General features: G+C 35.5%; 1 protein-coding gene across 4 annotated transcripts in view; it reads right to left on the minus strand.

Annotated features, from left to right (window-relative positions):
• The window catches only part of ZYG11B (zyg-11 family member B, cell cycle regulator), a 73,848-nt gene that overhangs the window by 16,047 nt on the left and 39,408 nt on the right, over window positions 1-18,393 (minus strand). For all 4 annotated transcript variants that reach the window (XM_061121876.1, XM_061121872.1, XM_061121874.1 and 1 more), the window contains 9 exons: window positions 18,091-18,231; window positions 15,425-15,601; window positions 14,444-14,508; window positions 11,515-11,614; window positions 11,250-11,300; window positions 9,254-9,415; window positions 9,096-9,143; window positions 616-813; window positions 438-490 (listed from right to left, as the gene is read on the minus strand). In XM_061121876.1, coding sequence (XP_060977859.1) covers window positions 438-490; window positions 616-813; window positions 9,096-9,143; window positions 9,254-9,415; window positions 11,250-11,300; window positions 11,515-11,614; window positions 14,444-14,508; window positions 15,425-15,601; window positions 18,091-18,231 — 995 coding nt within the window. The remainder of the gene's footprint in view (window positions 1-437; window positions 491-615; window positions 814-9,095; window positions 9,144-9,253; window positions 9,416-11,249; window positions 11,301-11,514; window positions 11,615-14,443; window positions 14,509-15,424; window positions 15,602-18,090; window positions 18,232-18,393) is intronic.

Below are 18,393 nucleotides of genomic sequence, written 5' to 3' on the forward strand. Positions count from 1 at the left end.
TCTTCCTAAAATCTTATCCCTACTAAAAACTCAGCTCACAATCTACTTCCTCTGGAAGTTTTTCATTATTTTCCACTGCAGATTTAAGTACTGTCATCTTTTTTAAAAAAAGTATCTTCATCTTTGATTTTAGAGCATTCTATGAAATTAGCATAAGAGTGAATTATATCTGATTTACATTTGGTTTCCCTCATTAGGCTGTAAAGTTCTTGTTTGGAGGCACCATATCTTATTCATCTTTGAATTTCAAGAGGATAGAACAAGACTTTGGCACCTGTCTTCAATGAATATGAAAGAAGGACTGATGAATGATAGGTAGCAAAAAAAGTAAAAACATAGATGCCTAAGGGAAAACAACCATACATCTAATAGGAATGACCTCTAGGCAAGCAACATGACTAGGTTATTGGCTTAATATTAATTATCTTGCTAATTACCTGTATGCTACCATCTCACACTCTGGAGTTGGCCATTTCAAAATAGCTGAATGCTGAAAGACACAAGACACACAAGAAAGGATTACAATATTTATTCAGTATTACATGATGAGGCTTTGATAGTTTAATCATTATTAATGTTGTTTGTATTCTTCCAGGAAACAGCAAGTTACCCTACCAGATCATCCAGAAGAGAATTCCTCTGGCTGCGACTCAATGTCCAAGCTTGTTCACCTCTAGATATTAAGTGGGCAATAATTCCAGCTGCAAAGTAACTGACTTCCACTTCAACACTATGTAGAAGACTGCTGATGTGGTCTATAAAATCCTTCCACATTAATTCAGAATGCAATTCTTGTACTTCAGCTATATTGTTCTGGGGAAAAAAATATAAAAATCAAAGTAATATGTATAGTAAATGGCTAAATGACACTGCAATGATTTAATCATGTATGGACAAAAGGTGAAGACTGTTGCTGTTAGCACTGTGGGATTATAGGTGATTTTATTCCTCTCCACCCCAAACAATAAAATAAATAGTAGCTTCTTTTCAAGTGAAATAGTGAACTAAATAACCTAAAAATTTCCTGCTGTACAATATCTAGTTGTGCTAGGTGAAAAATAGCAAACAAACTTTAAATATGTAACTTTTTTGTCTGGGACAAAATGTAAACAGGAAATCAAACTAGAGTCTAACAGGCTATCTCTGGCTCACAGCAGTGGGGGGTGCGCAGGGTGCAAGAGAACCGGGTTTAACAGCCATGCAAGGTCAGAGGTAAGGACCAGAGATACTAAGACTTTGCATACAATGCAAGAATTTTCAAAGCATTACACCTCAATAAAAGGGTGGCCTGACATAGAGACACAAGAAAGAAGCCTACTGTGATCTCGGGCTCTGGCCTAAATCTTCCTTTATATACATAAGGAATTTATAAACAGGGGCCTGCCCTCAAGCAAGATTGTAGTTCAAATTTACGCCATCTGTGTGGTTTGGAGAAACTCCAACCTGAGAGCAACCATAAGAGAGGTAGGAGGAAAACAATAGGAGAGGTAAGGGGAAAGTTTGGTATCTAGAAAGCAGAGATAGGTGAGTACATCAAAAGGATGACAGGAGTACTTCCCTGGTGGCCCAGGGGTTAAAAATCCACCTGCCAATGCAGGGAACACAGGTTCAATCCCTGGTCCAGGAAGATTCCACGTTCCACGGGGCAACTAAGCCTGTGCCCCACAGCTACTGAGCCCTACACTCTAGAGCCCGTGAGCCACAATTACTGAGCCTGTGTGCTGCAACTACTGAAGCCCACACTCTCTAGCGCACATGCTCTGCAACAAGAGAAACCACTGCAATGAGAAGCCAGTGCACTGCAACTAGAGAGTAGCCCCTGCTCTCCACAACTAGAGAAAAGCCCACACAACAGTGAAGACCCAGTATAGCCAAAAATAAGCAAATTTTTTTTTAAAAAAAGGGTGAAAGGATTAGTAGTTCTAAGTAATGTGGAGAGCCTAAGTAAGATGAAGACAGGAAAGCATTCATTTACATGAGCAACATAGTGATCCTGTCTTAAAAACTTCATAGCCTAGGACCTCCATTGAATGTCAAAATTTGCCTGCTGGCCAGTGGAAGGTAGGTGTTTTATCTGGAGTTGGGATATGATAGCTTGCCTAGGCAGTATATAAGGAAGACCTCTATTCACATGGGAAACAATTGAGGGGTTTACAGTTTAGGCTGTGCTTGATTTTCTCCAAAACAATATAAGACCCAGCTTACCTCACTACTGTGAAGATTAATCCTCTTTCTCAAAACTTCATCTGATCTACTATGAAATCATAATTCTTTTCCTAACACACTGATTCCAATTCTTAGGAACCAAAAACCCTGGCCTTTTCATTGTTAAGAAACTGTTCACTCCCTAGCTTAAGTCATTCTGTGACAAGTGAAAACGAAAGGTATCATGTCCAAATGCATCCTCTGTGAAGACTAAGTTCTCTTTTCCAACCGCCGAAAAGAGGGAAGACAGAAGAGACACGTATAACTTTACCTGCTACATGAAATGTATATAATCCTGTATTTTTGCATCACCATAAATGATTAATCAAAGTCTCCTATGCCCCTCTCTAATCTCACATATTGAAACAAGAAAAGGCGTCTCACATTTATTTTTTATATTCTTCCATATTCATATTTTTTTACATAGCATGTACCATTTTACAGAGACAAAAAAAGGAAAAGAATATATGCCTTTTAAAATAAGCAAATAAGGGAATTCCCTGGCAGTCCAGTGGCTAGGACTCTGTGCTTTCACTCCAAAGGGCCTGGGTTCAACCCCTGGCTGGGGAACTAAAATCCCACAAGCTGTGTGGTGTGGTCAAAGTAAATAAATTAAACAAACAAAGAAAGGTAGTTCTCTATCTCCTCCAAGCTTGGTAGAAAGAAATACAAAGACCCTCTGAGAAGGACACATCTTGAACTCAAAGCCCCACAGAAAATGCTAAATTACAATTCACAATGAAAATAATCCATAATGAGTAAGAATCATCAAATACACAGTAGTGAGTTAGACTCCCCCAAGAATCTCATGCAATATAACTACAAGATAGTACCTGATTTAAGAAGTTTAAAACACACAGACACACACGAAAATGCAAAGACAGCATCATTAAAACACAACAAGAAAGATCTGGAACAAAGCATGGAAAGAATTATGGGCCATTCTTTGTTGCAATAAACAAGTTACTGGGAAACCAGCCAAAATATATGAGAGAATGGACAACTAGCTATACAGGGAATGTGGTCCCTGTATAGATACGAGAAAAGATATTCAAACAGGGCAGTTTCTAGATTGCTGTGCACATAAGAGGAATCTAAAGAGAATCTGACAGTTTTGCTGAGTTGAAGAGATAAGGATCGGTGTGTAGCGTGGCTAAGGCAAAAAAAATCTATAGAACAGAGTAATGAAAAGGAAAAATTTCCAAAGAAAAAGATATCTGCAGAGGGATCCCCTAAAATCTTTGGCTGACTACTGATATGAAATGAAACCCCATGAAGCTAAGGAAAGAACCACCAGAAAGCAATACATGAACAAATCCCAAAGTCACACAGGTTTAGGAATAGTTTACATTCTTACCAGCCAGAGTGAAGGGATCTCAGCTAAACAAAACATTTGAGCAGTGAGGTAACTAGGGTTAAGCAGTAGGGGAAAGGCTGATCTGAAGCTACTCTAACAAAGCAAATATAGGCACACCTTGGAGACTGTGGGTTTGGTTTCTGACAATCACAAAAAAATGAATACTGCAATCAAGGGAAAAACACAAAACTTCTTAGTTTCCAGTACACACAGAAGATATGTTTATACTATATATATTGTAGTCCAATAAGTATGCAACAGCATTATGTAAAAAAAAAAAAAACCACACTGTACATACCTTGATTATTAAATACTTTATTGCTAAAAGACTCTATCATCTGAGCCTTTGAATGAGTTACAGTAGTAACATCAAACATCACTGATCAGAGATCACCATATCAAGTATAACAATAACGAAAAAGTTTGAAATGTTACAAGAATAATCAAAATGTGACACAGAAACACAAAGTGAGCTAATAATGTTAGAAAAATGGTGCCAACAGACTTGCCACAAATCTTCAATTTGGAAAATAACACAGTATTTGTGAAGTGAAAAAAATGAGGTATGCCTATAAGTAAGCTTTGAATGGAACAACCTGATCTGTGAGTAGGTTAACTGAATACCCAGACAAAGTCCAAGACTCTTAAAAGGAAAACAATAAAATCTAGTAATCAACAAAGTGAATTAAATTTCACAATAGCTACAACCAGTGAAAAATTACCAGACATATAAAGAGTCAGGAAAATACGATCCTTAACTGGGAGAAAAGTCAATCAATAAAAATAGATCCAGAAATGACAGGGATAATAGAACCAATAGATAAGGATTTAAAACAGCTATTATAAATGTTATACATATATTACAGAATGAAAGAAAAATATAAGCCTGAGGAGAAAAAAAAAGACAATATAAAAATGACCTAAATGTAACTTCCAGAAAGAATATATATATTATTATACTATATGTATATAATTATAGTAAATATATCTATATATAAAATGAAAAATGAAAAAACAGTAGTAGAAAAAACATTCAAGCCAAAACACGGAAAGAAAGAAAAAAAAAAAAAACTGCCAAAAAGCCAGTAGAGTATTCTGTCATGTGACCTGTGTGATAATTTCAAGCAATCTAATATACTTGTAATCAGGGTCTCAAAAAGAAAGGATATAAGAAAGGGTACAGAAAAACATATCTGAAGAAATAATGGCAAAAATTATCCCAATCTATGAAAATTATAACCAACAAACAAAATAGAAAAAATGTCCACTTGGACTTCAATAGTGACCAAAAAATTTATCTTTTGAAAATGAAAAAAAGACATTTTCACACAGACAAAACCTAAATGAAAATTCACTGCCAACATACCTACACTAAGAGAAATCTTTTTTAAAAATAGTATGAGAAATACATTGTTGTTGTTGTTCAGTTGCTAAGTCATGTCCAAATCTTTGCAATTCCACGGACTATAGCACACCAGGCTTTTCTCTCCTCCACTGTCTCTCGGAATTTGCTCATGTCCACTGAGTTGGTGATGCTATCTAACTATCTCATTCTCTGCCACCCTTTTTTCCTTTTGCCTTCAATCTTTCCTAGCATCAGGATCTTTGGTAAGTATAAAAGACAAATTTCTCATTCTTAAATCTGTACAGTGAAAAACTGATTAGGACTCCTACTTCTGACCAAGACGAAATAAAAGGGGCCAGACTTACTTTCCATTCTAAAACAACTGAAAAAACACAACATGAAGCAATACTTTTCAAGATACTAGACATTAGGTAATGAAGAACAGTGACCTCTAGAGGTGGATAACAAACAAGAGGAGATGCTGCCTTGAGAGTTTCCAGGCTTTGGCACAGTGATATAGAATTGAAGTAGAGCCCAGTGGACTCATGGAGTTGAAGAGATGGAGTTGGGAATCTAGGGAGATCAAGGCAAGTCACAGGACAGAGAACTAGAGAGAAGAGAACAGTACATGAAGAGAATCCAGAGAGCTGCAGGGCATAGCACCCTATTCAGCAGAGTACTGATCAGAGCACGACTGTGAGAAAACTATTTGAAGGCAGAAAACGAGCTATTAAAAAGATTAAAGTTCCTGGCACTTACAAAGGGCCAGGAATAGGCATTGAGTACTCAGGAAGGTCTTGTTTCAGTAGTACAGAATAATTAGCCCTAGCCTCGGCACACTCTAGAGCCTCCTAATACATCACAAAAGCAAGATCAAATAGGATCAGACTGTTTAAAAGTAAGTCAGTTAATCCTGGAACAAAATTCAAGAATATGTTATAGGAAAATAAAACTATTCAGCACCCAACAAGGTAAAATTCAAAATGTCTGGCATACAATCAAAAACTACCAGGCATGATAGGAAAACAAAACTCAAAATGAGGGGAATAATCAATCATTTGAAATTTACCCAGAACTAATACAGACGTTAAAATTAGCAGAGAAGGACAGTTATTATGAATAAATTTCATATGTTCAAAAAGTTATGTAAAAATACGGAAGATAGAAAAAAGACCCAAATTGAAGTTTTAGAGAAGAAAATGACGTCTAACGATTAAAAACTATACACTACCTGGGATTAATAGCAGATTAGACATTGAAGAAGAAACAATTACTAAATTAGAAGGCATAACAATGGAAATAATTCAAACTGAAACATACACAGAAAACAAAAGAAAATTTAAAAAGCACCAATGAGTTGTGAATTTCAAGCAGCTTAACATATGAGACAGAAGTCTCCAAAGGACTCCAATGGGTTGGGGGTAAGGGGGTGTAAAACATTTTTTGTTTTAAGAAATAATGGTCTAACACTTTTAAAACTTGAAGACTATAAACCAAGAAGTTCAATGAATCTCAGATATAGGAATCATGGAGTAAATTACATTAAAACACATCATAATCAAATTATACAGAATTGTTGTTGCTAATCCTAAATCTTAAAAGTAGCCAGAGGAAAATCATATACATACAAGGAATAAAGATAATGATGACATCAGATTTCTCATTGGAAAGATGGCAAGTCAGAAAAAAGGTAATCAGCATTTTTAAAGTACTATCAACCTAGAGTTCTAGAGCTGGCAAAAAAGAAACTTTCAAAAATGAGGATTAAATAAAGATGTTTGCAGACATACAAAAGCTGAAGAATTCATCAGTAGCAGACAGACCCACACTATGAAATATGTTAAAGAATGCTTTTTCAGCAGAAGGAAAATTATACCAGTTAGGAATCTGGATCTACACAAAAGAAAGATGAGCATCACAAATAGTAACTATTTGGGAAAACATGTAAGTTTTTAAAAAGTATTTAAATCTCCTTAAAAGATAACTGATATAAAAAACAATGTTTATTGGTTTATTGCACACATAAAAGTAAAATACATGACAATGATGACATAAAGGAAAGAAGAGCAGAAATGGAAATCTACTATTTTAAGCTTTTTATAATATATATGAAATAAAAAATAATAATAATATATATGAAATCATATAAAATCACTTAAAGGTAGACTAATTAAAAATGTATACTATAAACTCACAATAATCATTAACTTAGCAAATCATAGTAATAGCTAATAAACCAAGAAAGGAGATCGAACAACATTACTAACTCAAACCAAAAAAAAGCAGAAAAAGAAAAAAAAAAAAAAAAACAAACAGATGGGACAAACAGAAAATAAATACCAAATTGATGAACTCAAATATAACCATACCAATAATTACATTAGATGTAAACAATCCAAACAATCCAAATAAAAAGGAGAGCTTCTCATACTGGGTAAAAAACAGGGTGCAAAGTATATGCTGTCTATAAGAAACACACTTTAAATATAAAGACAAATATAGGTTAAAAGTAACAGGAGAGAAAAAGATAAACCATGTCAACGTTAGTCAAAAGAAAGCTGGACTGGCTATATTAAGGAGACAAAGAAGATTTCAAAGTAAAGAATGTTACCAGGGATAAAGAAGGCCATTTCATAATGATAAAGGGATCAATTAATTGAGAGGGCATAACAATTCCACTTTTGAACCTAATAACAGAGCTTCAAAGTACAGGAAGCAAAAACTGATAGAACATGATAAATGCTACCTAATAGAACAAGTAGGCAGAAAATCAGTAAGTCTATGGTAGACGTGAATATCAACCAATAGATACATATAGAACACTCTTAACAAAAGCAGAATATTCATTCTTCTAAAGAGCACATGGAGCATTGACCAGGAAAGACCATATCCCAGGCCACATATGTCTCAATAAATTCAAAAGGACTCAAAGTACTTTCTCTGATCATGAAAAATTAAACTAGAATCAATATCTCAAAATAAACTATCAAAAAAATTCAATCACAAAATAAAGGAAAAAGATAACAGAAGGAAGCACATCAGGATATATTAACATTAATTCACAAAATTAAAATAAAGGAAGGTTGGGGACAAAACCTTACACTTTTTAAATACATTTTTTGCACTGCTTCACTAGGTATAGTAAGCTATATTCTTTAAGAATTTTTTTTAAAAAAGCAATTTTAAAGCCCTACGTGATCTTTCTGAATATTTAAAATAAATTCCCCTTTTCCTCTTATAATGACTTAAGCCAAATTCCATATCTAATAATCCTATGAACCATGAATAAAACAATCAAATACTGTAATTTACTTAACATTTCCCTATTACTGGGCATTTAGATAGTTTTACATTTTCTGCTTTATATAACTAAAACTATAGTAAATAGATACTACAGTTTTTTAGGTTTTGTTTTTGTCTTTTGGCCACAACCCACTGCATATGGGATCTCAGTTCCCAGACCAGGGATCAAACCTATGTCCCCTGCACTGGCAGCAGGAAGTTCTAACTACTGGACCGCTAGGGAAGTCTCTAGATAGTCCTCTTTAAATGCCAGCCCTCAGCTTTCGCAAAAATCCATCTCTCATGTTTCTGAATCTAGAAAATAAACATTAATCTACTTTTCTTTTATAATTTACTAACCTATGCCTCCTGTGATCTAATTATTCAAGAGCAGAGGTCTGCTCTAAAATAGCATCTTCTGTACAGGCACTTCTGTTGCAGCAATTAAAAGTGATAAAATATCTGATCCTCCTCTGTGTCTTAAAATCCTAGAGGGTTCACTTTAACATATATTGAGTATACTTATGGAATATCTGATTTGTTAAACAGTTGTTTCAGTAGTAATTATCAATTACCAGACATAGAATCTAAGAATACTTGTAGGTTAGTGACATTTTTCATGAGATCTTTTTTTTTCTGATTATACAAGTAAAACATGTTCACAGTGAAGCTTTGTACTATACCACAAAATATAAAGAAAAGTATGTAATTTATGTTCTTCCTTTCAGTATGATGAAAATCTAAATATGTATATGTAACTTTGTAGCCTGCTTTTTTTACTTAATTATATTGATATATATTTTTAACATCATTATGTGTTTACAAACAGAGTTGCATTTTTCTATGTAATATCTCAGATGGAAAATAATTACAGCTTGAACTCAGTGGGAAATGCTTGTATCTTACCAAAAGTCCTAGGACTTTCTGTTGAATGGATGACTCGGTTGGGAATGACTATAAAAAGAAAGAGACATCTATAACTAAAGAACCAAATATAATAAACAAATGCTCAAATCAATCAATAAATGAATGTCCAAAGCTGTAGGCTAAATTCCCATTCTAACCTCTAGAACCCTCATGAAGAGTTCTAACCCTTGATTTTCAATAAAGTGTCTGCAAGTGGTTGGAGATTCATCTGTGAGGTTCCAAAGTGCACTCAAAGTAAACTTCAAAGTAGTGTCCACTGAATTTTGATTGGTTTTCTGCTTTACTATTTGAAGAAGTTGCTGAAAGAGGAAAATAGAATTTCTAGTTACTGAATTGTTATTAGAATTAGTGGTAATAACATGGACTAACAAGTCCATGAGGATTAGTTTCATGGGTTCAAACATTTCCTATAAAGTGCAACAAACAACCTATTGGATTAGACTTTTCCTTTCACAAGAAAAAAAAAAAAAGAGGATTTTCATAAATACTTCTATAATATTCTGATCCCTTCCACAAGAAAAAAAGAGAATTTTCACAAATACTTCTATAATATTCTTATCATACCTATAATCTAATCACCTGTAAATAAAATGAAAAGCAAAATGATTAAAACTTAGGATCTACCATGTTACCCAACAGGTCACAACATATACTCACTTCAGGTCCTGGGATAAAAAAGGTGGAGGGAATGAAGCCAATACTTACTACATATCAGCAAATTATATCCTATATTGTAATACTGTTGTCCTCATTTTTCAGAAGAGGAAATTGAGTCCAAGTAATATTAAGTAACTTTATCATAGCCAACTTAGTAAGAGAAAGTAAAAATTGGAAGACCTAATTCTAACCCCATGTTTTCCTTAAGAAAAAAAGAATGGATGAACTATATACAATAGTAAGAGAACTAAAGTCTAAATTGGATTTAAATAAGATTACAGCTTTGAAATTCCATTTGTAAATTATTTCTATCACAGCTTTAAACCTAAGAAATGTAAGCTTGAAAAATAAATATTTTAAGACCTACATGGGCCATCCACAATTTCATTTTTAGTTTACACTTTTGGGGGTAAATGGAGCTCTGCTAAAACACATACAAGTAATATTAATGAGCACTATTACTTAAAGTAGTTATGTACAATGAAGGAAAAAATTTTTAAGAAACACAAACATCTAGTTGCAATTATGTAACTTAATAGCATAGAGGCCAAGAGTGTGGCACTAGAATTGGGCTACCTGAATTTAATTAAGGGCTTAAAAAAAATTAGCTAGCATCACCATTACTACGACTATTAATTCCTGGTAATTGCTACTCAATTTAAACTTAATTTTCTCCCAAAGCATACAAGTGGACTACTTCCTTATAATTTTTGAATATACCTCTAGCCAAAATTACTGAAACTCATACACAGCAATAAAAAGTCATATTTAAAACTAAAATGTCATCCCTGAAAAGAGTAAAAATAAATAAAATCAGCAGCATTTTCTACTTGTACAACATATGTGTTGGATTTTGTGCTAGGAACTTAGTAAATTCCTTCAATCTTTTTTTCCTTTTCAATCTTCATAACAACTGTATAAAGCATTTTTTATTATTTCAAAGAAAATTTAGGTGACTTGCCTGAAATCACACAGCTGCTGAGTGACAGAACTGGGAATAAGGCATGATTTCAACTTAGTATCTTTAAAGATTTTAAGTTTTCACTGTTCACTATATTAATTCCTCAACTGAAGCAACCAAAAATCATAAATCAGCTATTTACATAATCTTTTCCCCTAAAGCATCTAGCATAGTCTTATGACTATAATAGAGATTCCACATTTTCTTAATAAATAACAAAATCACAGAATTATGTGAACTAGACAGGATTTAAGGTTTATTTGGGCCCCAATGGTCCAGGTAATTTATCTATATTCACACAGTGAGTGTACAAGTTAGACCCCGGGTCATCTGATTCCTAGTTCAGGAGTCTTTCCATCTCTTGTTAAAGAGTAAAGCTGCCCCAATGAAGAGAAATTAATACACTCACTTAGAAGTAACAAAAACAAACTTTTGAAATATAAAATCTCAGAAGATAGGCAACACTGCCTGAGAATAATGAAAATGAAAACTGTTAGGGGTCTGCACAGACTTACCCGGACGATGAAGAGCTCGGCACCAAGCTGGGCTGTCTGTTCCGTAGAAAGCTGCAAGCGAGCAGAAGACACGGTAAACGTCCAAACATCTACTAGTGCGAGTTTAATATCACTCACTGTAGCAGACTCCAAAGGTCAGACCACAATCTCTGATCAACCTGGAATTCTGCAACCCTGAACGCAGCTCGAGTAAGTTAACCTGGTTTACTAAACTGTCCGGGGAAACAGTTTCCTACAGAAAATTATAAAATACGAGTTCAGGTACCTTGGCAGCCAGAATGGAAATGATAGCAACTGCCATCCTCTGCATGTTTTGATCCTCATGGTTGCAGAGCCACTGCATGACAAGCTTGGCTGCTTCAAACCTGAAAACACACACAGAGTTTTATGAATTAACCCTGGAGGCCCCAGGAATAGTTTCAGAGCTCCAGCTGGGAACTGATGCTACAATTTAGGTAGGTGAGAAAGAAAAGGAAAGCTCCTCCTAATTGATAGAGAATAACAAGGACACATAGTGTTTTGGAGATGGTATAATTAATTCTGACAACACTGTAAAGAAACAGAGAGTTTGGAAAATATGGTAAAAAATATCTGATGTTCGTCTTCTAGAGGTATAACATATTTCTATTCTGTAGTGATAATAATAATTTTAAGTATTTTCTGGGTTCCCGCCAGTACTTAGCACAATGGGAATACTCATTCTTTTACTCAAAAACATTTATTCAGCTTCTCCTTTGTGCCAGATATTGTTTTGGGTGCTAGAGACAGATTAGCGAACAAAACAGAAAAATATCTCTACTCTCACAGAGATTACACTCTAGTGGGGAAGACAGGTACTAAATAAATAAGTAAAGTATATGGCATGTTTGGGTACTGACATATGCTAGAGAAAAAATAAATAAAACAGGAAAAGAGAGGATATGATACATGAAAACTTTATTAGTCTCAAAACATGTCCATATATATCAAATAATATAACCTAGTATTAAAAGTTAAAAGCAAATTCTGAAGTTCTTTGAATTTGGGGGTTGGAATTCTAGCTCTACCTAATGTTAATGATAACAATAAAATACATTGTTTTATCCTGTGAGGCAATGTAGTCATGTCATTAAGAACATCATACACATTGGAATCAGCCTGGATTCAAATATCACCTTCACCATGTACTAACTTTGGGAACCTGGGTAACTTCCTTCATCTCTCTGAACTTCAATTTCTTTGTCTGTAAAATAATACAGTCTATTCCATAGGACTGTTGTGAGGATTATATCATATCACACATAAAGCTTAAGACTTAGTACAGACCTTGGCACATACCAAACTTTTGATAAAAGTTAATTTTTACTAGTATTGACTTCCTCTGTGCTTTTACTTGCGCAGTTCCCACAGAATAATCAACTCAGTCAATTTTCAGTTTCAAGGCAATATGACATGGATATAAAAAGTAGAAGCTCTGGAGTCAGTCTGGATTTAAATCTAAATTCTGCTACTTACTATCTTATCACCTTGAGCAAGCTACTAAACTTCTCTGTGCCTCTGTTTCCTCATCTGTAAAATGAAGATTAATTACAATAGTAACAATTTCACAGGACTGTTGCAAGGACTGAATAAACATATCTAAAACACCTAGCACAGTGTCTGGCAAGTGCCTCATACATTAGTTATTATTTTTATTATCTTAATGCCATCACTAAAACGAAATCTTTAATGATCACCAAGCCGATGAAATCTTTCTGTCCTTGCTTGGGGGCCCAGTACATTCTGTCATCCTCTTCTATGAAAGGCTGTCTTCTGTTATACTCCTAATTCATTCATTCATCCATCCATCAAACAGCCACTGAAATACTAAGCACTACAGGCAAAGATTAATCAATCTCTGTCTCTTACCACAAAGAAGCTCAATTCTAGCAGACTGCACTCACTGGCTACATCAAGGGCAAACAATAGCCCACCTCAAGTGATTTTATAGCCGTGGGCCTAGCTGTCTGTTTTCTGAAGTTTTATTGGAACAGTTATCCCCATTTTTTTTTTTAATAAAGTCTGGTCTGTGGCTGCTTTGGAGGTACAATGGGAGGATTAAGTAGGTCCAACGGAGACCCTATGGCTCATGAACCTGGAACATTTAATATCTAGCCATTTAAGGAAAAGGCTGTCAACCTCTGGGGTGGTTTATAATTTTCTTTAGATTATGTCTTTTCAGCCTATGACTTCACGTGATCAATGCAGACACTTAATATATTTATAAAATAAAATTCAGTAATCTACATGAGATACATGTGAAAATATGTTAGTCATTCAGTTGTGTCCAACTCTTTGTGACTCCAGGGACTGTAGTCCACCAGGCTCCTCTGTCCATGGAATTCTCCAGGCAAGAATACTGGAGTGGGTTGACATTTCCTTCTCCAGGGGATCCCTGTGACCCAGGGACTACACCCGGGTCTCCTGCATTGCAGGCAGATTCCTTACCATCTGAACCAATTATTTATTTCAAATAGTAAATGGAATACTTCATTCCATCAGCATGTCAGATAACAATGTACTATTACCCAAATAAAAGTAAATCACTATAAAACTGCTGCTTGAGAAATACACTTTTCATTAAATCATAAAGTATAAATTTAGTTTTGCAAATACTATCACTAAAAAATTATATTTTAAAATAGTAAAATGAAAAAAAAAATTAGCTCCCAAATCACTCTTACAAAATAAGGAAACTCTTTATACTTACTGGTATCCAGCTATATGGTCTCCCTTAACCTCTGCTTAAAAGGTTTCTCCTATAATTCAATATCAAATAACTATAATAAAAAGAGGCATAATACAGAGAAAAGAATGCTGGAGCTAAAACTAGACTTGATCCTTTCTAGCCTTGCAGTTACTAGTCACAAAACCATGGGCAAGATACTGAATTTCTATATGCTTTAGTTTCTTCAGCCTACAACACTGTGCATACATTCTAAAAACTATAATCAGTACAAATTCTTATGCAAAGAGGTATGAAAATAGAATCTGCTCTCATGAATTTGAAAGCATTAAATTACAGAAAGTAGATTCAGCATTCTATAAGGTGAAACACAATCCCACCCACTTAATTAACTGTACACTAGGAATATCCTAAATGGTAAGACATGACCCAAGACAGATTTCTAAAATTCCATTTTGTCCCATATTTAAGTTCTGGTGCTACCACTTGCCTGTTGAATGGAACATCTTGAAGAATTCGGTCACTGCAAAGTGAAAGGAGGCAATTCTTCTGTAACTAAGAACCAAAGAGAGAAAAAAAAAACCCTGAATAAATATTGCTTTGTTAGATTCTATTTTTAAAAAAAGACATTTATAAAGCATAACATGTCTTAGAACCTTTATTCTGCTCACCTATGGTTCAAGGACTGATTTCCACTGGACCCACATAAGTTTACTTGCACATTTTCAAAATCTTTTTTATTAGATGAGAAATAGGGTGATAAACTGGATAATTCCAGCTAATCTCCCTCCCTTCTGGTGGCCTTTGGATGGGTCCTGTTTTGTCTTCTGTTCACCTGGCTTCCAGAGTCCATGAAAACCAAAGGCTAAAACTCATCTAGTTTGGCAAGCTATTCTCAATGAGGGAAGCTGGCTTTAATGATCCACTCACCAATCTGGGTTGCCAATTTTACTTGATTTTGGGTCTCTTGAGTATTTTCTACTAACTTTGCCAACTCATTGTTAAATCTTAAAGAGTTAAAAATATAATTCCAGCAGCATTTTTAGTTTTCATCCAAAGAACAGGACAGGTTTTATAGACTACCTATACTGCTAGAAACAGAAAATCCATGTCTTATTTATTTCTCTATTCTAGTACTTAAGTACTGAACCAATGCCTGGTTCAGAGCAGTAGCTCTACACCTAATCCTGTATGCTGAAATTATCACTAACTCAAGGTCTGGGCACAAGACGTTTTACACGGCTTGCATTATTTCCCTCCATGTTTGGACTGAAATGCTTTTAGGCAAGGAACGCATTCTTCAGTATTCTACTTGTCTATCGCCCTGCACTCAGTCACACCACAAAATATATTACTTCACAGCTTCCAAAGGAATTTCCAGCTTTGGTCTACTCAAATGAACTGTATGGAGGTAGGAGATGGGTAGTAGACACTAAAAAGACCATTTGTATGTGAATTCCCATATGCTTGCCTGCTGGTGGTTGGGAAAATGTTCCATGGCTTTGAGCAGCAAATGGGTCACATCAGCCAGGAGTCGGACAGGCATTCCTGCAGCAAGATCCTGCTTGGTTAAATTAAACACACAGGCGCTTGCAGCAAGCTGCACTGGCAAATTCATAGGGTGGTTTCTCATCCCAGTAACCACAAGCTGAAAAAGAAATGAGTTCTCTTAATCCAACTTATAAAAACATATAAGCCCTCTTCACATAGCAACGGAAAAGGCAATGGCAACCCACTCCAGTACTCTTGCCTGGAAAATCCCATAGACGGAGGAGCCTGGTAGGCTACAGTCCATGGGGTCTTGAAGAGTTGGACACAACTGAGCTACTTCACTTTCACTTTCATGCATTGGAGAAGGAAATGGCAACCCACTCCACTATTCTTGCCTGAAGAATCCCAGGGACAGAGGAGCCTGATAGGCTGCCGTCTATGGGGTTGCATAGAGTCAGACACGACTGAAGCGACCTAGGAGCAGCAGCATATAGCAACATTACTCTGTTGATCTGTAATAATTTCTAAGCTATCTTAAGTATACTTTTTATCCTTATGTGCAGAGCCTGGGACATAATAGTTACTCACCTACCTGGCCAAGGGAGGTATCAAGTTGTTCATGTCCAGAAATTTTTCTGTAATGTTAATGAATCTTTTCTATTCAGAGAAAACATCTTATAGTTCAGTCTGGCCTGTTTTATACCAAGCACTAAACAAATTCTTACTGACTTGAACAGAGTAAACCAGCAGCAAACTTCACTTTCAAATCCCAACATTCAGTTCCTTAAGAACACTGATAAAACTAAAATATAATAAAATCCATTTACCTCCCTCTGGCCTAGATAACTACTTCTCTCCTTTTCCTCTCTCCTCAAATCCCCAACAAATCATCCCCATTCCTCATTAATGGCTGAAGATCTTACTTCCAGTTACCCTGAGAAAATGGAAAGTGAAAGTGAAGTCGCTCAGTCATGTCCGACTCTTTGCGACCCCATGGACTGTGTAGCCTACCAGGCTTCTCCATCCAAGGGATTTTCCAGGCAAGTGTACTGGAGTGGGCTGCCATTTCCTTCTTCACAGAATCTTCCCATCCCAGGGATCGAACCCAGGTCTCCTGCATTGGTAGGCAGACACTTTACCCTCTGAGCCAGCAGGGAAGCCCTGAGAAAACTGAAGTAATCATAAAAGAACTTCAGAGTCTGGCTTTTACACATACCTCCTTGCCAGCATACACATGAGCAATTGCTGTCTGCCTGCCTGTTACCATAAATGACCTCTAGGGACTTCTCTCTAAAGATAATCCCTCCACCTAAATGCTTGATTCTTCCCTTCTTGTCTACCCAAGGACACTGCTTCAGCTGATCTCCCCTTCCAACTCCTATACCAGATTTTTATTCTGTAGTCGATCATTCACACAGCATACAAACAAGGTATTTTTTTCTCCCATCTAAAACAAAACAAAACAAAACAAAACCCACACACATCCTCAGCCAACTACCACCTTTTTCTTTTGCTTCCTTTTACAGCAAAAACTTCTTAAAAGAATCACATTTCTCTCTGCACCATTCTCTGAATGAATGAGTAAATATTTCAGATCAGGACTACAGGTCTGATCCTTTGTTACTCAAGTGCATAGTAACCAAAACCAAAACATGATAATGCATATACCAAGCACCAATATCCACTGGTAGGTATACAGGAGGTGGCAGATGTTGCAACCAACATCCAAGGACTTAAATGTTACTGCTTCCTATCCAAACACCCCATTCTCAAAAAATTTAAGAAACCAGGAGGTTAAGTCATTCTGGCTCTGCCACTAATTTATTGTTACTTAACCTCACAGACCCTCAGGTACATAATCTGTAAAACAGAAGATAAAACTTCTTTCTTGGGATTGTTGTGCCCACTAAAAGAGGGACCAAATATAATATACTCCTATACTCACTGGTTTCTAAATTAAATGTGTATAAGGATTATCTTGAGGGATTATTACAATGTAGATTCCTGTATCTTATCCAGCCCTACTGAATCTAAGTTTTCTTGGGATGAGGTTCACAAATATGCTTTTTAAAATAAGCAATATCCCAGACTTCAGGTGGCTAGAAGACCACATTCTGACAAAAAATGCCCCACCCAATCAACAAAATTAAGAATCCTCCTATTTTTTTCCTTCAAAAACTGTCTTGGGTAAAATATCTTAATTGGGGAATAACAGATTAGTTACAAAAGCACAAGAGGTTCATAAATAGCATGGAAAAGTGCTTTATAAAATCCCAATATTGTATTTCTTTAAAAACCATATATGGAAGCAATACATGGCTAATATACCAAGTAGTGTCCTGATTCGAGTCATATACTCTATTTTCTACTACAGCTGGTAAAAAGATATCACACTGATGACTGGTTTTAGATAGTTAAATATGAACTTGAAGGCATTTATATTGCTTAAATGAGATTACTATAAAACTTCAGTAGCACTATTCAATTATCTCCTCTCATTCTCATTTATGGCTAAAAACTGAATTATATATTATCAGTCTTATGAAAAAAAAGACTAAATGCAGATTTCACCAATTTTCTTCACAAAACTCTCATCTAACTGGGAAGATAATTTCACACTTCTCATATCCAGTTTCTTGTTCTTACCTTTAAAATTTCTGGCTTTGTTTTTTCCATCACATGAGTCAAGCTAAAAAGGTGAAATAGAGCTTCTCGGACAAAGAAGGCCCGTTCACTGTACCTCTTCAGTGCTTCTGCAATCTGAGTTTCATTGGCTTCTCCAGACACCTTTGAACACAGCCAGAAGATGAGCTTTTAGGATTCTTTTCAACCCTCCAACTGTCTCTATCCAAACATCATTTGTGTGGATGGCATCCAGGCTAGTTATGTAAAGCTTGAAACAAATGGCTATGATTATTTTCCAACCCATCCCAAAAAGTCATCCTGTGA

This window comes from Dama dama, chromosome 20, assembly GCF_033118175.1.
Source record: "Dama dama isolate Ldn47 chromosome 20, ASM3311817v1, whole genome shotgun sequence".
Lineage (NCBI taxonomy): Eukaryota > Metazoa > Chordata > Mammalia > Artiodactyla > Cervidae > Dama > Dama dama.